This window comes from Dermacentor variabilis, chromosome 2, assembly GCF_050947875.1.
Source record: "Dermacentor variabilis isolate Ectoservices chromosome 2, ASM5094787v1, whole genome shotgun sequence".
NCBI lineage: Eukaryota > Metazoa > Arthropoda > Arachnida > Ixodida > Ixodidae > Dermacentor > Dermacentor variabilis.
In genome coordinates, this window is record NC_134569.1 from 246609155 (window position 1) to 246627053 (window position 17899).

General features: G+C 46.6%; 1 protein-coding gene across 2 annotated transcripts in view; it reads right to left on the reverse strand.

The window, feature by feature from the left end:
- Window positions 1-17899, reverse strand: part of LOC142573218 (uncharacterized) — a 325311-nt gene that overhangs the window by 160295 nt on the left and 147117 nt on the right. For both annotated transcript variants that reach the window (XM_075682810.1, XM_075682809.1), the window contains exons 19-20: window positions 3944-4107; window positions 392-550 (exon numbers count right to left, since the gene is read on the reverse strand). In XM_075682810.1, the coding sequence (XP_075538925.1) occupies window positions 392-550; window positions 3944-4107 (323 nt within the window). The remainder of the gene's footprint in view (window positions 1-391; window positions 551-3943; window positions 4108-17899) is intronic.

Consider the following 17899-nt stretch of genomic DNA (forward strand, 5'->3'; position numbering starts at 1 on the left):
AAAATACTATCAGCCTAGATTCGAATAAATACGGTATCAAATTCTGGCTATATCGAACTATTTCACTATCACTGTGCTGTTCAATATATCGAGGTTCGACTGTATGACTATCGGACGCTGCGCAACGTCCTAGTCCGCCATAAGTGGGCTCGACTTAACACGAAAATTTTATCTACAGCGAGTATCAAATAGTGTAACATTCGATTCAAAGTTTTAAACCAAAGAATATAGGAATATTCACCCAACTCTACTCAGAACTGACCAAAGATCTGATATCACCATAATAAATTACATACACATGCCAAATTTCATCAAATGATTTTCACAAATAACAAAAATACCTTCCACTGCCAGTATCGCAATTGTGCTTGAGCAATGAACAGACACTCGCCTTCGAGGTGTGGCCACTGCCTCGGGCTAGTAGTGTCGACAGTGCTGGCCCTAGCAGTGTCATTGCTTCTACCAGGGCTGGCATGCCACGGAGTGAAGACAGCAGGTCCTGCACTGGCCGCATCAGCTTCCCCACAATGCTGGCCACTGACTGACGAGACTGCATAAAACACAGGATAAGAGTTACAGTGGACTCCTAATAAATGAAACTCGCTTTTAAACAGAAATGCCAGATATATGGGACAAAAGTACCAACTTTCGTCGGTCACCCACATAAAAAATTTTGACAAACTCTGGTTAAACGGAACTGAATCCAAAGTGCACCTATCTCATCGACCGTCATACAGTTTTACTCGCAAATAGGTGAAGCACGAATATAGGTCGACCCCTAGATATTGTGCTCTCCGAGAAGTGAAAAAAAAAAAAAAAATATTTGAATATAGGTCGACCCATTAAAATCGGCGCATCAGAATTGAGCCCAACTGTAAATCTGCATTACCATATCACCATCGGCATTTCAGAATGGCCGCCTCATACGTGCTTCGAGCCTAGCTGCCGTAACTTCCTCCATGTGCTGTAGTACATGTGCTTAGGCATTCGTCCACCGTCTGTCTTCCCATTTTCTGCGTTTGCTCTATCAGCATAAAGCACCGAGTTCATCATGATGCTGCATTTAAAAGGAAAGTGGTCATGTGTGAGGAGATGGATGGAAATCTGGTTGCATCAAGGCGTTCGGAGTACCCGAAACTTGAGTGCGGGACTTGCACAAACAGGAGGAGATGGTTTTCGCCAGCAAAGCAACACAGTGGAGCAAAGCAGGCCGTATTTGTGACGATCCACTTCGACGATACGATTGCCTTGGCCCTATCCTGAAAGCGACCTGTGACGGGGACAGAGTCCATCCTGCGCTGCATTTTTGCCGCTTCTAGTTCAGAGTTGAAGTGAGAGGTCGCTGCTGCCATGCTTCCTCGCTCCAGCATTTTGACAGCGAGTTTCCACGGTCATCGAGTGAGACGTGTTCATGTTTGCTAGTGCGCTTATGACATCACGCTTGTTTATTCAGTTAGTACTGTACTGTACGGGTGTGGAGTACTGTACAAGTGCGCATTACGATTGGTGCACGTTATGATCTAGTAAAGGCGATTTGATTTGCGTGACTGCGGCTTCGACGTATGGTATCGACATGCTTGGCAGGCATTTCGGTTTGTGGCCTTGGCCCTCACGACTCTGGCGGCGGCTCTGTTCCACATAAGGATCCATTATCTTCGATACTTCAATACTTTTGCTAGCTTCGATCACAAATACAGGTCAACAGCTAATTATGGGTGACATTTCTGAAAGAACAAGGAAACATCTAAAGGCTGCAGCTGAGATGCCATCCCACCCGGGATAACGACATGTTCTAGTGCCAGACATTCATGCAACAGCCTCTTCACTGAGTCGGCCAAATGGCAACAAAATGCGTCCAGCACGAGGATGTACGGGAATGACAACAGCGCGCCGGGCCGCCTACACCAGACGGACTTTATCCAGTCGAGCAGAAGATTCTCGTTCATCCAGCCTTTCTCACGGCATTTCACGACCACATTTCTTGGCAGCTCCTCACCTTTAGGCAATGTCTTGCGCTTGAAGACGGCAAAGGGCGGAAGCTTGCATCCATCTGCCATGCACCGACAACATGACGGTAACTCGCATTTTCTCGTTGCCAGTGGACCGGACATAAACTTGTTTAGAGCCCTTTTCATGCACGGTGTGGGGCGATGGCATGTCCCGATAAACCAGCATTTGGTCAGCATTGCCGATTTGCCCAAGCTGGAAGTTCTTGGACTTGCACAGCAAAATAATGTAGCGCTGGAAAGCCATGAGCAGCTCTTTGAAAGATACGGGCAGCTTTTGCGAAATCGAAGTTCGGCGGCGTAAGAAAAAACCAGCACGGCACATGTAGCGATAAACCCAGTGCTTGCTCGCTTTGAAGGCTGAGCTCATTGGCCCTTTTTCTCTTGCAAGCTCCTTAGCTTTTGTCTACATAAGCTCCATGCTCACAGCTAGATGTGCAGCTCACTGTTGGCATACAAGCTCCGTCAGGGCGAGTTCGATTTCAGGGCATGCCCCACTGTTCAGGCCGCGAAAGCTTCTTCATGTTCCACTGCATACGAAAAGGACTTCCTTCTGTCGACGCCATCCACGAATGCTCCAGGCCGCACTGTTGCCGATGTCCTGTGCGGCTAAAATAACCCATTTCTTGTGTGGGGATGCACGACTCTCACGCGTCCCCTGATATCTTGTTTTCCCGCATAGCTCCCGTCTCCTGCAGTGTGGCTTCGCCGCGTGCTTGCGGCTCGCGGCGGTCCGTGTGGTTGAAGCGCAGTGCGAGAGACGGCGCGAGTGTTGCGCTGCTAATGCCGCCTCACGGCAGGGCTACTTGGGGGCGCAGGGGAGAACACGCTTCCTCCTTATCTGCGGGTCGGCGTACGCCGCAGACGTCTCGCACGTGCGCCGATCCATGCTTCTGCGAGACCGTCTCGCGTGGCCCCCTTCGAACGCGCCACCGTTCGCGTGACAGTATGCATGAACGACCAGGCGTTGGGATCCAGCATGGGCCGAACATATTCGCTCGCTGTCCGGTCGCGGTGAGTCGGACTTCCTAGATTTGTCGCGTGCCCATCGGCATGTTTTGTGGATAGCAACTCGGCTAGCAGGCATTGATCTATGAAAGGTGCAATAAATGCCCTTGTGATTGTTTGCACTACTGTGTTGTCGTTCCTTTGTCCCAAGAGCACGGGAGGAGAATCCCGCACTTGAAAGCAGCCGAGTACCGTTTTCATGGTCTGGACAGCTTGGTCCTCCAAAGCGGAATGAAAAAGATGTACTTCGCGAAGCGTGGTTTGCACGCACGCTGTCAAGGTGTGCACTCAACAATAAAGAAACGATGCTGCAGTCACACAGCAATAACGAAACCAAGCCATAGCCATGCAGCAATAAGGAAGCCAAGCCGTAGCCACGCTGCAATAACAGTCAAGTCATAGATAAGCAGTAATAACGAAACCAATACTTCTAGCCCAAATTTCTGACAAATTTTTGTTTGGATCCGCATATAGTATGAGGTGAAAATTTGGGATGCTAATAATAGGAAAAGAACCTCGCATTATACGCGGGTTTTTAAGGTATTTCAGTGTGCCTAATGCTTGATACGCTTTTTAGAGGTATAAATAAAGGTTTCGTTTTTCACGGCCTACTTTCTACAACGTCAATTTTTTTATTGTAAGCGGAAATTTGGTTTCGGAGCTACGAAGGTATGGTCGACAGCCTTTCTTCTTTGTTTACAGCAGTCCAGATATAGCGATGATCAGTTATAAGGATCATACTTTTCGTTCTTGATATCATTATAAGTGGGCTGCACTGTAACAGTACTCTTTTATACCTTGTAGCAAAGCTGCAACACAGTCTTACTTGAAGACAGATTATTCTTGACCACTGCTGTGTCCTATATACAAGACCTGCTTGAGTGACAAGATGCAGAGCAATACTGCAACAAGGATGAGAAAGCGGGCACCTCATTTGGGAGCAACTGGTGGCTGGCAACTGCATCCAGTGCCCATGCCAGGGCCTGGAAATAGGGCTGCAGGTCACCCAGGGCACTGCCTCGCTGTGGACGCAGCCCCCACCGACGAGGTGAGCTGCTGCCAGACAGCACGGAGGCACTTGGCGATGAACCACCTGCAGCACATGCGAGGAGTCAGCATGAGGCACTCTGCACAATCAACTGCTGAACAGTGTCTCTGCAGCCAGGAAACTGCAATGCAATGTAGTGGTGCTAACAAAACTTGCGGGCAACACTATCAGCGTGAGGGTGGAGTGGATGCGAAAGTGCGGCTGGCTTCACTTTGTACTGTCCATGTGAAGATATTGTCGACACGGCATGAAAATGTATGTTTCATCGGCGACTCTCAAATTCAACAATATAAATTTTTCTCTCATTCAAATTTAAATTTTATGATTGCACAATAATTTAGACAACTTTCGGGCCCCTTGCGGGTAAGAAAAAAGTTGACTGTACTGATTTGCATAAAAGGTCGAATTTTAATTAACAAAATTTCGACAGAGTCAACTTCTGTTAATTTGACCCTGAAGAGACCAATAAAATGATCAAGTTATATGGCAGGTCATATTAAACAATATGCACAGAAATGTCAAAACACATTACCAATTCATTCAGCAGTACTTGCCAGAACCTAACACGGCCCCCGAATCAAATGTGTGCCCACTATCTATGTGTCTAATGTACCAGCTACGGAAGCGGCACTTGGTCTCTTGGAGCATCTTTAGGAGCAGGAAAAATGGCAGTTCGGAGCACAAATATATGCTATGGAGCAGAAAAGTATGCTGTTTGAAGCAAAGAAACTGCTTTGTAGCATCAACTTACTGTTCTGGTGCAAAGAGGAAGCTTTGCCAGCAGTTAACAAAAAGAGGAAGCTTTGCCAGCAGTTAACAAAAAGAGATGCTGCATGAATTAGTTCTGATACTAAGATGCAAATTTTCTTTTTCAGCTTGCTGCTCATTCTTTTTATTATTGCATAAGGAGATATTAAACTCCAAATTCAAAGTTAATTCTGCAATTCAATAGAGTTAATACCCCCGCCATACTGTCTTTGCTTTGTTATGCATGTTAACTGCTAAACTCATGTCCACAAGTGAAATACGTACAGCCACACCATTCGTTAATAATATGGCACGAGCACCGCATCCTTGCACATAATTAACAATGCACCTGGATAAGCTCATGCTAACCACAGCGTACAGTACATGGGCGATGTGCCGGTAACTACTGCGAACTCACCTAAGACATTAAAAACTCTTTAAACGTTTGAAGGTTTTTGCTGTATATGTATGGCGGCGGTTTTCTGTCCCGCAAGGGTCTTTGCCGTACAGGTACGGTTTCGAGCCTCCGTTTGAAATTTCGCGCCATAATGACGGTGCGTGCTCACTGGGAGGTGCTGCCACCTCTTAGGACTTACAAGAAGCATTTGAAATTTGCGCTACCTACTTGCGGAGATAAACAGAACTGATTTCTAACTTCAGCGCGTCACGCAGACTGCGGCAACATTCCTTTTGCGGTTCCGGTTTCCCCACGTGATTGCAATGGAGGCCCACGAAACGTGATCTTTCTCTTTTTCAGCACTCTCTTGTAACGGTTGCGGAAGTTGATTTCTATCTTGATTGGCACTGCTCTTAGCTTGTTTATCGTCACCACTCGCGAAGTATTCTCGCTCTCAGCGGCAACTCGCTTTCGCAGTTTGGGTTCCGCCGCATGATGGCAATGGAGGCGCACGAAACGCGAGTTTTCTCTTTGTTGACACTCTCTTGCAGGGGTGGCGGAAGTTGATTTCTATCTTGATTGCCACTGCTCTTAGCTTGTTTATCACCGCCGCTCACGAGGTATTCTCCCTCTCTGTGGCAACGCGCATACGCGAGAGGGTGCCTCAGACCTCTGCCCAAGGCAGCCACACACAGAGATGTCGTGTGTGCCAACACAACTTGTTGCTCCAAGAGGAGAACAGACACACGTTTTAGGTATGCAGACTGTGATAAGGCGCTGTGCGTAGACCCGTGTTTCATGGAGTACCACACTCTGAAATACTCTTGAACATATTGCAGTTCTCAGTGATGCAGACGCCAAAATACTGTTCCTAATTTTTGTTTACTATTTATTCCCTACTTTATAGATTTTATACATTCAAGATCTGCAATAAAGTAATTTGCCCACCTGGGAAAGTTTTTTTTCAAAATCATCTAACTCTCAAAGGGTTAAACTGAAACAGGACATAACTGAATTATAGATATAACAAGGTAAATGAAATTTCCCTTAAATTCAGCATGGAAATCCATGTATTTAAAAGCTCGATATAACAAACTGAAATTGTGCTGCCAATAGGTATAACAAACAAGATCCGTCACCAAAACCAAAAAATACCCCACTGTTGCACACTGAGCCCAGTTAAGCCTTGATATAATGAACTTCAGTATGAGGAAATTCTCAATATATAACAAGTATTTACCTTCCCATAACCTTTTGTCCATAGAATACCATGTACTTAGAAACGAAGTGTGTATGCGATTTCAATATAACAAAATTTCACTGTCACCGCAAAGGAATTCCGAGACAATAAATGGAAACTTCCGCGGATGCAGATGGTTAAACGATTCAATTACACGCGGCTGCTTGCAAACGGACCTCTCAAATTGCGTGCCATGCGACAAGAGCGACCACCGAAGTGAAGTCGCATCATGTTCCGTATAAAGTTCACGTGCGTTAAGATCCCATCGCGCCCTGCGCACTGTGTGCTTTAGGTGAGAGTGTAAGAGTGCGAGAATGAGAGAATAAAGATGGTGGCTTCACGAGTGCCACCTCCCCTCAAGAGCAAAAAGAACGACGGGAGCGAGCGAGTTCGCAGTAACGCGATCAAGCGCGTGTGAAGGGGCTTAGGTGGGGCAGAGTGGGGGGTAAGTTGGTGTACGTCTCGGCCGTGGCTATGCATGGCTGTAAGTGTGGCTGAGTGCATAGTCAGCCAACATAGCTAAAGTGAAGCAGGTATGTTCCTGCATGTTCAAATACTGCAAGTTAGTACTTGGACGTTTGTATCTGTACTTTAGAAAAAGTTATGAAATTCTGAAGTTGCAACTTTAAGAATGTGCTTGTTGGTAATTTCTACAGGATTTCAAAATATTTAAGTGTCCTATGAGACTAACTACGTCATAGTTCTTGTGCACTCTGACTCACCTGCATTCAGGCAAAAAAAGAATGACGAGAATTGAATGAGTTGAAGGAACACAGTGCTGATCCCAAAATTTGAGACCTTACAAAAGCTATACATGAGGAAAAAAAAAAAAAAAACTCGGAAATATAATATAAATTTTAAGCTTGAAAACCGGGAAATAACAATTCCAATATAATTAAAAATGCAAAATTCTTCTGCTGATGTAGACATTGGGTGCACGTATAGGCTCGTAATAGAATCTGGAATGCACCAACACGAACCCCCGTACGTGCGAGAGGCACGGGAATAGGCATTGGCACATCGCCTGTGGTCTCCAAGCTGAACCTACACGCGAGGATAGAGGGAAATTGTTTGCTTCACTGCTGCATTATTGTTGAAGCGGTATGAAATTGTGTGATGCAGTGACTTATCTCTGGTGCGATCTTGTCGGCTCGTCTGGGCCTTGGGATAACTGCCTCCCCTTTTCTGCCATTGGAAGTAGAGATGGCTTGCGCTTCACTTTTCACGGAAGCGTGCTCAGTTTCCAACTTTTTTTTTTGTTTTTAGAGAGGGTCTATTTGCTTACGTTCGCAATACGATTAAAAAGAAACGCCGTATCGGCGGTTGTCGAAACGGCCCACTGCCAGGCCTAGCAGACGAGCTCGTCTGCTAGGCATAGCAACAGCAATCTAGACATAGCATGGCAGCGTATGCATAGCAAGGCATAACAGCGCCTTCTGAATAGCAACAGCTATTCAGAAGGCGCCTCTCACCATGCTGGCACGCTGAGGGTCGTATGCATCGCGAGCTTCGTCAGACCGGCCCCTGATTGTTTTACGTTTTCGCTTTTTCTATGCGGCCATCGTCGGCCAGGATGCGGGGAACTGAAAGGTGGAACTTTGAGCTTTCGAACGATACCGAGATGATGGCGCTCAGCGACGGGAAAGACGAGAAATTGCCCCGTGAACTCCAGTGTTTCTGCGAGATTTTGGGGTCATTTCTCATCGTTCGCGGTGACAAAATAATTGTTTTCTGATACTTATGGTGCCTTTTTGGGCAAATCGTCTTGATACGGTCTAGATGAGGCAATACAGATGCCGAAACAAGTACCCAAAATCGATTTTTTTCACGATTTTCGGTCTTTAAGACCCGTGTCGCCCCTTAAAGGACCCCTCACCAGGTCTGGCCATTTTGAGCTGACAAGCGCAGAGCATACGTTGCGCATTTACGATCGTGTCTGCTAAGTATCACATTGCTACGCGGTGCGGAAAGATGTGAAATTTCAAACCAAACTCCGTTTTTCTTTCTCCTCGCGGCCGCCGCGCTCCAAGCCAGAGGATGATGTACTTGTGTGCCTGCGCCTACATACTGGTGTCTGCAACGTGACGCCGCTCATGGCGACATACGGCTTCGAGAATTATTCGAGACATCTGCTATCTGTGCAATCAGTTGCTTGAATTGACAAATTGAAGTTTAGAGAAATAATAAAACACACAAATGGAATGTTTGCATGTTTTTTGTTTTACTTCGCACTGAAGCAAGAGAGATGTACTTCTGCTTCCTCTGCTTGTTCCCACAGTGGTGCGGTCACGTGCGCAGGTACCGAAACTATGCTATTTTCTACCGTGTTCCAGCACGTGATCATGCACTGCGATCCGCGTGTTCTGCCTCAGTACTTGTGTAGCACTGAATTATACCACTAGCCATGTTTCCTTGCGCACAGCACGCAATATCGTGCGCTGCGCGAACAAGACAACAGCTCATGCACGACGCCATCAGCGAAAATGCATAGTGCCGGGAAAAAAAACACGAGGAGAAAAAAAAAATGAAGGTGGGGCCTGTGACGTATGTGTCCCGCAATCCTCGAGGTCTGGTATGGGAGAACATAGGGAAGGAATTTCGCCTGCGAAGGCTAGATGGGGCGAGTGGGAAGAACGTCTTGCTTGGCAGAGGAGCCCACCTGCTGAAAATCAGGGGTTCGCGCCAATGGAATATCTATATCTTGGCTATTAATGAGCTGATCTGAAAAATTTTTGCGGCACAACGCTCGCTAGAGGACCCGTAACAACTTCCAGCATAGAAACAAAATTTTCTACGGAGCCTGGTGAGGCCTGGTAGTGGTTTAAAGGTAATCTGCCAGATGTGCAAGGAGTGGGCATGCCAAGACGGCGTGGCACCATGTGAGCTGTCTTAACGTGCATTAGGTATTGGAGGTTGTGTAATCTCGAGTTTCAATGACCTGGTGGAGAGAAACGCAGAGGGAGCATTTGCTTCCTGCTGCCGGCACTTTTTGTTGTATCCTTCTTTATTGTTTCAGTTTCGTTTCTTTCAGTGTACATATCGTCATCGTCATTTAATATGTTTTCCTATATAAGTGGCTTTACTATGACGAATAAAGAAATGTACATACTGCGCTTGCGTGGTCCAGTGTCCAGAGACCACACTTTTCATGAAAGTATCCTCCCCTGCGGGCGACACGATCAGCCATGCGGGCAGAGTGCATGTGAAGGCATGGCTGGCTTAATTCGTACCGCCGATGTGAAAATATTGATGTGGCATGAAACTATATCATTCGTTGCAGACTCCCAAATTTATCAAAATGAATTGTTTTCTCATCCAAATTTGTTTTTTTCAATTGCCAAATAATTCGGATAATTCTGCAGCCCCTTTCCGTGCAGGAAAAATCGATTGGCAACTGTACTTATTTGCATAGAGGGTCAAATTTCAATACAACGAAATTTTTATGTAACCAATAAAATTATCAATTTTACGGACTTAGTTATATTGGCATGCCCTAGTTACGCTAGAAGCCGAGAAGGAAGAAGTGTGTGTGGTAGCTGCAGTAACGAACAGTAAACAGGTGTTCACTTGGTACTGACTGCATGCCTTTTCCTCTTGTCACAAACTGGTGGAGGCGCCGGGTACGCATCCACCCTATGCCTACTGGTCCTGAACCAGAAGCTACTGACGGCAGTACCTTGGGGACGGCAGAAATCCATCGAAGCAGCCGTCGTCTTTAAGGTCTTCCGCCGCAATACAGTCCCCTGGCAAGCTCCATGAGGAAGGTGTCAACAACAACCGCAAGCCAAACCGAGGCGATCCCAAATGCTACTGTACCATGCATTGCCAACGTGCCTCGCACGCCTAACCTGTTCCACGGCAATGCCTTTGAGGTCATTGAAGACTGGTAGGACCAATTCGACCGGGTCGCCGCCTTTAACGACTGGGACGATCACCGTAAGTTGAAGAATGCCTACTTTTTCCTTTTAGACGCGACAAGAGTATGGTACGAGAACCACGAAGCCTCATTTACCAGCTGGCAGGAGTTTTACCGACTGCTTCGCAACGCTTTCAGCCCCCTTGAAAGGAAAGAAAGAGCCGAACAGGCACTGTCTTTCCAAATTCCGAACAAGATCGTCGCCATGTTCGTCGAACCCATGACGCGATTGTTCTGTCGGGCCGACCCACTAATGCCAGAAGACAAGAAGGTGCGTCTGTTAATGCGAGGCATAAAAGAACAGCTTTTCGCGGGCCTTGTGTACAATCCTCCTACAATAGTGTCTCAGTTCGTTTGTGAGGCAACAGTCATGGAACGTATGCTTCAGGAGCGGCTCTCGCAGTATGAACGCCAGACTACCACGACTGCTGCATGCTCTCTTGTACCTGCAAATGATGACAGGGAGTCCCTTACCGAACTAATACAGCAAATTGTTCGAGAAGAACTGCAGAAGTCTTAAGCATTGGCTCCGGCACCTCCGAGTGCCGTGACTCATATGGACGCCATTTGGGAGCAAATCGGCAAAGTGGTTCATCCCTCACCACCAATACGTACCGAACCCTCCACGTTCTCGTACGTGGGTGCTCTTTGAATTTGCGCGCAGTCGACAGGCTTGTTCTCGCAGCCGCCTGCTGGGATTCCTCGACGCTTCCCAAGTCCAATCCACTGCACAAATCTGCAAGCAGCCTTTCATCCCGGTCCGCGCAAGTCTACAGTATGGCACGCTCCCAACAACAGTCCGTTGTGCTACCGCTGTGGGGAGGCTGGTCACTTGTATAGCGACTGCCAGTATCGATGGATTGGTCTGCGGGGATACCACCCGGACGCCCGTTGCCCGCGCTATGGTGAACGCCCACACGAAATCAAGGAATACTTGGAAAGTAACCGGCTTCCTCCTGCCCTGCAGCGAAGACAGTCACGGTCGCCATCACCTCATTGGTACGCGTCACCAAACCACGCTCGACTCGCCTTTGGTTCCGCTGGAATCAACGGTGGAAGCCCATGCCGGGGAAACTGAAAACGGCGACCTCCAGGGGTGAAGCCGCTGTCATGCGAACTGTCAAATATCCTCCGCCAACGCTACCCCCTCGCGATGTACTGCTGACGCCTTCATTCGAAACAGTGAACTTCCGCTGTTATCACTGTTTCCATCGACGGTTATCCGGTAACTGCACTTGTCGACACAGGAGCTGATTACTTGGTGCCTCACTAGCCACTCGGCTACGCAAGGTGCTGACAGCGTGGGACGGCCCACATCTGATTACGGCTGGAGGACACCTTGTGTCGCCCATTGGAAGATGCACCGCCAGACTTGCAATTTGTACTTCGACTCCCATAGTGTCTTTCCTTGTGCTACCTAAGTGTTCTCGGCTTGTTATACTGGGCATGAATTTTCTCCAGGAATATGGGGCGATCATTAACCTATGTGACTTGTTATAACTTTCTCTATGTTTCTGCGGATTCAAGTGTGAAGGATGAACATCACCGCATGGCTTTACGCGTGGTCGATGACTGCGTGACGTTACCGCCTCGAAGTAGCATCTTCATCCTCGTTGAATGCCCACAAGACCAACTAGGAATAGGCATCGCCGAAGGTAACCTCACCTTTTTGCTAGATTGAGAAGTCGGTGTCGCACGAGGTCTCGTAGAGCTCCAAAATAGGCAAACGACGATCCTAGTTACCAACTTCAGTGGCGAATAGAAGCACTTTGCAAGGCATACCACCATGGCCTACTTTGAAACAGTGGCCGAGCCCAACGCCTGTGCTTCGGTAACGACAATCTCAATTCCGGAACCAAGCGATGTGGAATTGAGCAGTCACAACGTCTACTCACAGGTAGACCAATCCGAAACCGAGAGGCTCCTCACTCTGATATCGTCATTTAGTGACTGTTTCGCCACCACGTCGAAGGTCAAGCAGAGTCCTTTACCCAAACACAGAATAATCACTGAAACGACCGTCCAACCTGTTCGCCAACACACTTATCGCATGTCTCAGAGAGAACAGGATGCTATTCGTCCTCAAGTTAAACAAATGCTAGACAATGATGTCATTCAACCATCGACAAGTCATTGGGCTTCACCTGTTGTATTAGTTAAGAAAAAAGACGGTTCACTACGATTCTGTGTCGATTATCGCAAACTGAACAAGATCGCGAAAAAAGACATTCACCCCCTTCCTCGGATTGACGACTCTTTGGATTGCCTGCAACATGCCCGTTACTCTTCTTCAATGGATCTGCATAGTGGGTACTGGCAGATTGAAGTTGGCGAACGGGACCAGGAAAAAACGGCATTTATAACTCCCGACAGTCTATCAATTTAAGGCCCTCCCTTTTGGATTGTGTTCCGCTCCAGCCACATTTCAATGCATGATGGACACAGTTTTATCTGACCTCAAGTGGCACTCGTGCTTAGTCTACTAAGATGATGTAGTTGTTTTTTCCACCATGTTTCAGCGAGACATCCAGTGGCTTGAGGCAGTTCTTCAAGCCATCCGTGCTGCCGGCCTGTCTTTGAAGCACGAAAAATGTCACTTTGGCTGCGAGGAGCTTAAATTTCTAGGTTATATTGTCAGCAGCACCGGTGTGCACTCTGACCCTGACAAAGCCATGGCAGTTGCTCTGTTCCCGATACCGAAGACAAAAAGCACAATGTCTGCCGATTTCCGAGGCTTTGTGCGTATTACCGCCGTTTTCTGCCCAATTTTTGCGATTGCCAAACCTTTGCAACAACTCATCAAGGACGACGTCACATTTGTTTGGGGCCCGGCACAATCCGACGCCTTCCATGACCTTCAGCGACGTCTACAGACACCACCGGTCCTTGACACCGAGGCCAACACAGAAGTCCATACTGATGCTAGTATGGACTTGGCCTCGGAGCGACACTTGTACAGTTTCAAGCTGGTGTTGAACGCGCTATGGGGCTCAGCACTCGTTCAGTGCGGCACTTCAAAACTCTGGCGTCACCACACAGAATATGACATCGAGCAACACTGGGTCTTTTCTATTATCAGTCCCTGACTGTCCCAGACTGCTTGGAACTGCTGTGCCACATTTGTTTTTTGCTCAGATGGCTTTGGAAGCTCCACCTACTAGTTTGAGAGTTGTGAGAAACGCATTCGTTTTCTTCACGGACAAGAAGTTCCGGACTGCCGGCGGACTGTAGGAGCAGTCAGCAGATTTTTGCTCAGACAAGCACAAGCAGCTAGCCGACAATGGCTGTCCAAAAAAAAAAACTGCAGGCAGCGTCTGCCAGCATGTTATGAAAGATCTCGTGCTGGATTGAGAACTTTTCACATTCCAGACAGCAAATATTGTACACTCAGCTGTCTTACAACGCTGATTTGTGTGCCGTCATGCGAGCTTTTCATGAGTCACGTAGTTCTGCAGCTTTAGTCTGTGTTTTTTTCTATGAGACAAGCACTGCGATCAAGCACACATGCTTTCTTTTCTTGACGAGTTCTGGCCGGTAGCAGAGATGGTATACACTCCGAGCATGTCTGATTGCTGCTCACATATTCTCGTCGCTTCTGTTGCCAAGTTTGAGCACTTGCTTTTTGATGTGCAGAATAAGTAGACAGTGTACATACGCTCTGTCGGAAGCGTGCGTTTGGCCTTTCATAGATGGTCTCAGAAGTTTTAAGGACATCAGCGGGCCCTGTCTGTGTGAACAGCGATCTGGTACGATTGCGATTTTGCTTACGCTTGTATGGGAATTTGGTTTAAATTTTGCAGGCAATGAGAGATTAAATACAGTGGTTAAGTGGCAGGAAGGGTGAGAGCGCGACGTAAACTACACTTTGCGAGCATGTTCTATGCGCTCAGGCTGCGATTACACTACAAAAGTGTTATGGCTGTGTCGCTGACATGGGCTACGAGGCTGCATCATCTCAGAGGCCAGAATAATGAATCCACTGAATAGCGGTGCTATCTACGAAGAGCTACGAGCAGACAATGGCAGCCTAGAGAATGACTTCCAGTCACAGTGCTTTCAAGTGAAACCTCGGACATTCACCGACAGATCCCGTGACTGTGACATGCCCTTCTGTCAGGGTTAGTCAGACTGGAAGCCGTGGACGGTTTACAGACAATGAGGGGCTGCATAATCAAAGAAGCCCATTGGTCTTTCTCACCATTACCAGAGTAGCTGCACTCAAGCAGAGAAGCAGCAGCTCATTATCGCACCTCATCACTGACCTGCATGCCCGGCTTCGCAAGCTGCTAAGCCAGGCATGCAGGTGCTGTGCAGAATCTGCACCTGTGCATGCAAGTGCAGGTGCATCTCTCTTGCTTCTCTGCTCGTGCTGCATGGCTACGTGCAGCGGTGCAAAAGATAAGTGCATTCGCTTCTACTGTGCACTTGCCTGCACGGGGAGCTGCACAAGCAGGCGCAGTTGGGCGTCACCTCCGAGATACCTGCGGCACAATTTTAGGGCATGCGCAAGCCTGCATGTGCCGTGCCGTGCAGTGCAGCTACGTGGAGGCTGCGGTGCAGCCTCCACGTAGCACTAATGCACTAATCTTTCATAATGCAAGAAAAATTTGTGCATTCACTTCCATCTTTCTCTGCGGCGCATCGCACAGGCAGTCGCAGAGAGGCCTGGCCTCCGAGATCTCCCCGGTGGAATCATGGGAGTCATGCTGAGGCCATGGCTGCGCCTATCCCTGTGGCTACACGCGGTGGTGCGAAAGATTCTGTGTAGCGTTTCCGGAGGCCCTATAACCATCTTATTATTTCCACGTTCCCAATTATGTACCCCAGCGGGCATATATTGCAGTAAATGGCAATGGATATAACCAAGTACTGGATATAACGAAATAATTTCGAAATAATTTGCATTCATTATAATGAGGTTCGAGAGCAAATGCTTGTCTGCTTATTGGATGGAACGGCACAGGCACGAAACTCCAAACTAAGGAAATTGTGTGAGAATGCACAACACACATCAGGCTGCGCAACGGCCAAACATGGAGTACCTCCGTGGCCACGAGCATTGCATTGTGTTAAGTATACGGTACTTCAAAGAAGCACAACACAGAGCAATACTAGGTATTTTTTTCGTATCGTTGACGTTGTAAAAAGCAATGAAATTGATTTTCACCACAAAAGCTTCATTTTTCTGCTCGGTTATTCGGAGCAGGTGCATGTCAGCGCAACATGTAGGGGCATTTCCCGCACCATGCAATTTAGTGCAATTGGCATAGCACTTTCATCATCGAAGTAGAAAACTAACATAGTAATTACATTAAAGCTCCTGAACAAAAAAGAAATCTAACATGCACCAAATTATTTAGTAAGAAAAACACGTTTGCACAATAGCGTACGGATGCTGAAAGCCAGCCTCACCGTATGGTATTTAAGGTCGGCTCTGCCGGCCTTAAGCATATGAACGCCGCACAGGCAGGGGGATGCAGGCTATTCTACGTCTAATTTTCTTGGAAAAAGAAAAAAAGAAGAGTACACATTACAATGGCATAAATACCATAACCTGACATTGTCAGCTACAGTTATAGCTTGAAAATCCTAGTAACGTGTTTTCGTCAGGAGACGACACGCGTTCAACGTATTCAGTTTTCCCTAAGCTTCACCGAGACCGACGCTGCCCCTAAAGGGTCACCACGAGAGCCAGGCACATGCATGCTGACTTTTTGGTTAATTTCTTTCTTCTACTTCAACATTCTTTAGTGGTGTGACCTGCAGCGACCGGCCCCATGGTGCATGACCTGTACTGTGTGTGTTCTGCTTAATTCCTTGGGATTTGTCATCTTGCTCTTCCTTTCATCTTCCTTCCCCTCCTTCCCATCTTCCATTTTCAGTTCCCGTCGACTATATACTTCTTTTCAAAACAAATAATAATAAGTTCAAATTATCCAGTGAAGGCCGATTTCAGGATTGAAATAATGGAAGTTTGGGCCCGTAGAAATACTAGGTGTCCACCGGGACCTTCGGTCGGGATCGAACTTACTGAAACATCTAATTAACCAGAGTAGAATTAACAGAAGTCAACTATGTCACAAAGCAAATTGCAGATTTTGCCAACTTAGTTACACCGAGGTTTAGCTTGGTTCGTGAATTACATAAAAATTAAAAAAATATGTCAGGCAAGAATTAAACATTTCGAAATATATTCACACACCCTCAGCCTACTTAGCATATTTAATAAATTCTAGTGTTGTGTGAATATCTAAATTTTCGAATAGTAGTTTTGCTGGTACTATATTACGCTATTCTATATTTGCTTCGAGAGCAGTTGTAACATTCATGTTTTTTGAAGTGTTGGCAAACTCAAGATCGCGAGTTTGTTTACTTTCTAATAATCAGTAAAGGACAATCTTCAAAATCAAAAATAGATGCATGCACTCGGAAGAACTGTATAAATATTATGGTGGGAGCTTTCAAATACATTAACTGTAGACATTTCATCAACTTTGTTTGAGAACGGGCAAAAGAAACTCAGCAATGAGCTCCAGATACGCCGATATATGCTGGCACCATCTTGTCAATCTCAATCTTAGTGTACTGGTTGCCAGCATTCTTTACTCACCAACGTCATGTCCAGACACCAAGTCAGAAAAACAAGTTTTGGACAAAAATAAATATGTTTAAAAATTTGTTCCACCACTTCAATAAAAGAAGTCGTACTAATACATACATAAGTATCCCAATAAATAAGAAATACTTGAATTAATTGTGGTCATCTTCTCACAAATTAGTCCACTTAATAATTGCACATATCCAATTATTATCTTGCATGCCACTTTGTGGCCGACATTTGTGAACGGCAACTATTCGATATTCGGCCGAAATAACTATTCGCTTCGAACTCAAAATCCACTATTCACACAACCCTACTTGATTCTAACATGCCCTTGATTGTAACGCATACCCATTTCCACAAAGAAAAAAAAAAAAAGAACAGTCCTTACAGTACTGCGCACATAATACATTCATACAGAAATAAAACTTTCTCTCATTTGAAAAACACAGATTTACTCTCAATAACCCTAATGTTGCGGTGAATAAAAATGTCGCAGTTTTGGCCAAAAGGGGCAGCATCGATTGCAATAACAAATTAGCAGACAGCTATACAATGTAACGATACTGTTATTGGCCGTATATAGTAAACATTCGCTTACTATATAAATTAACAAGCATGGTGTCGTGCGCGCAAGCAAACATGAACTCGTTTCACCTGATTACCGCTGAAACTTGCTGGAAGGAGGAAGTGCGACAGCACGAGCGAGCGAATTGACCTTCGTGCTGCCACTCGCTTGAATACGAACTAAGCGACCAGAACACAGAACGGTGCACCTAGACAGGTGGACTCTGTCCTCATCACAAATTGCTTTGAAGAACGCCTCATCTTCGGTTTGCGCCAGTCGCGCACAGAAGTTTCGGGAACTTCGAATGCTCGTGATGCTGCCCGATACCTGTTCGTATCCGCACATATGATCATTTTACTTTTAAATGC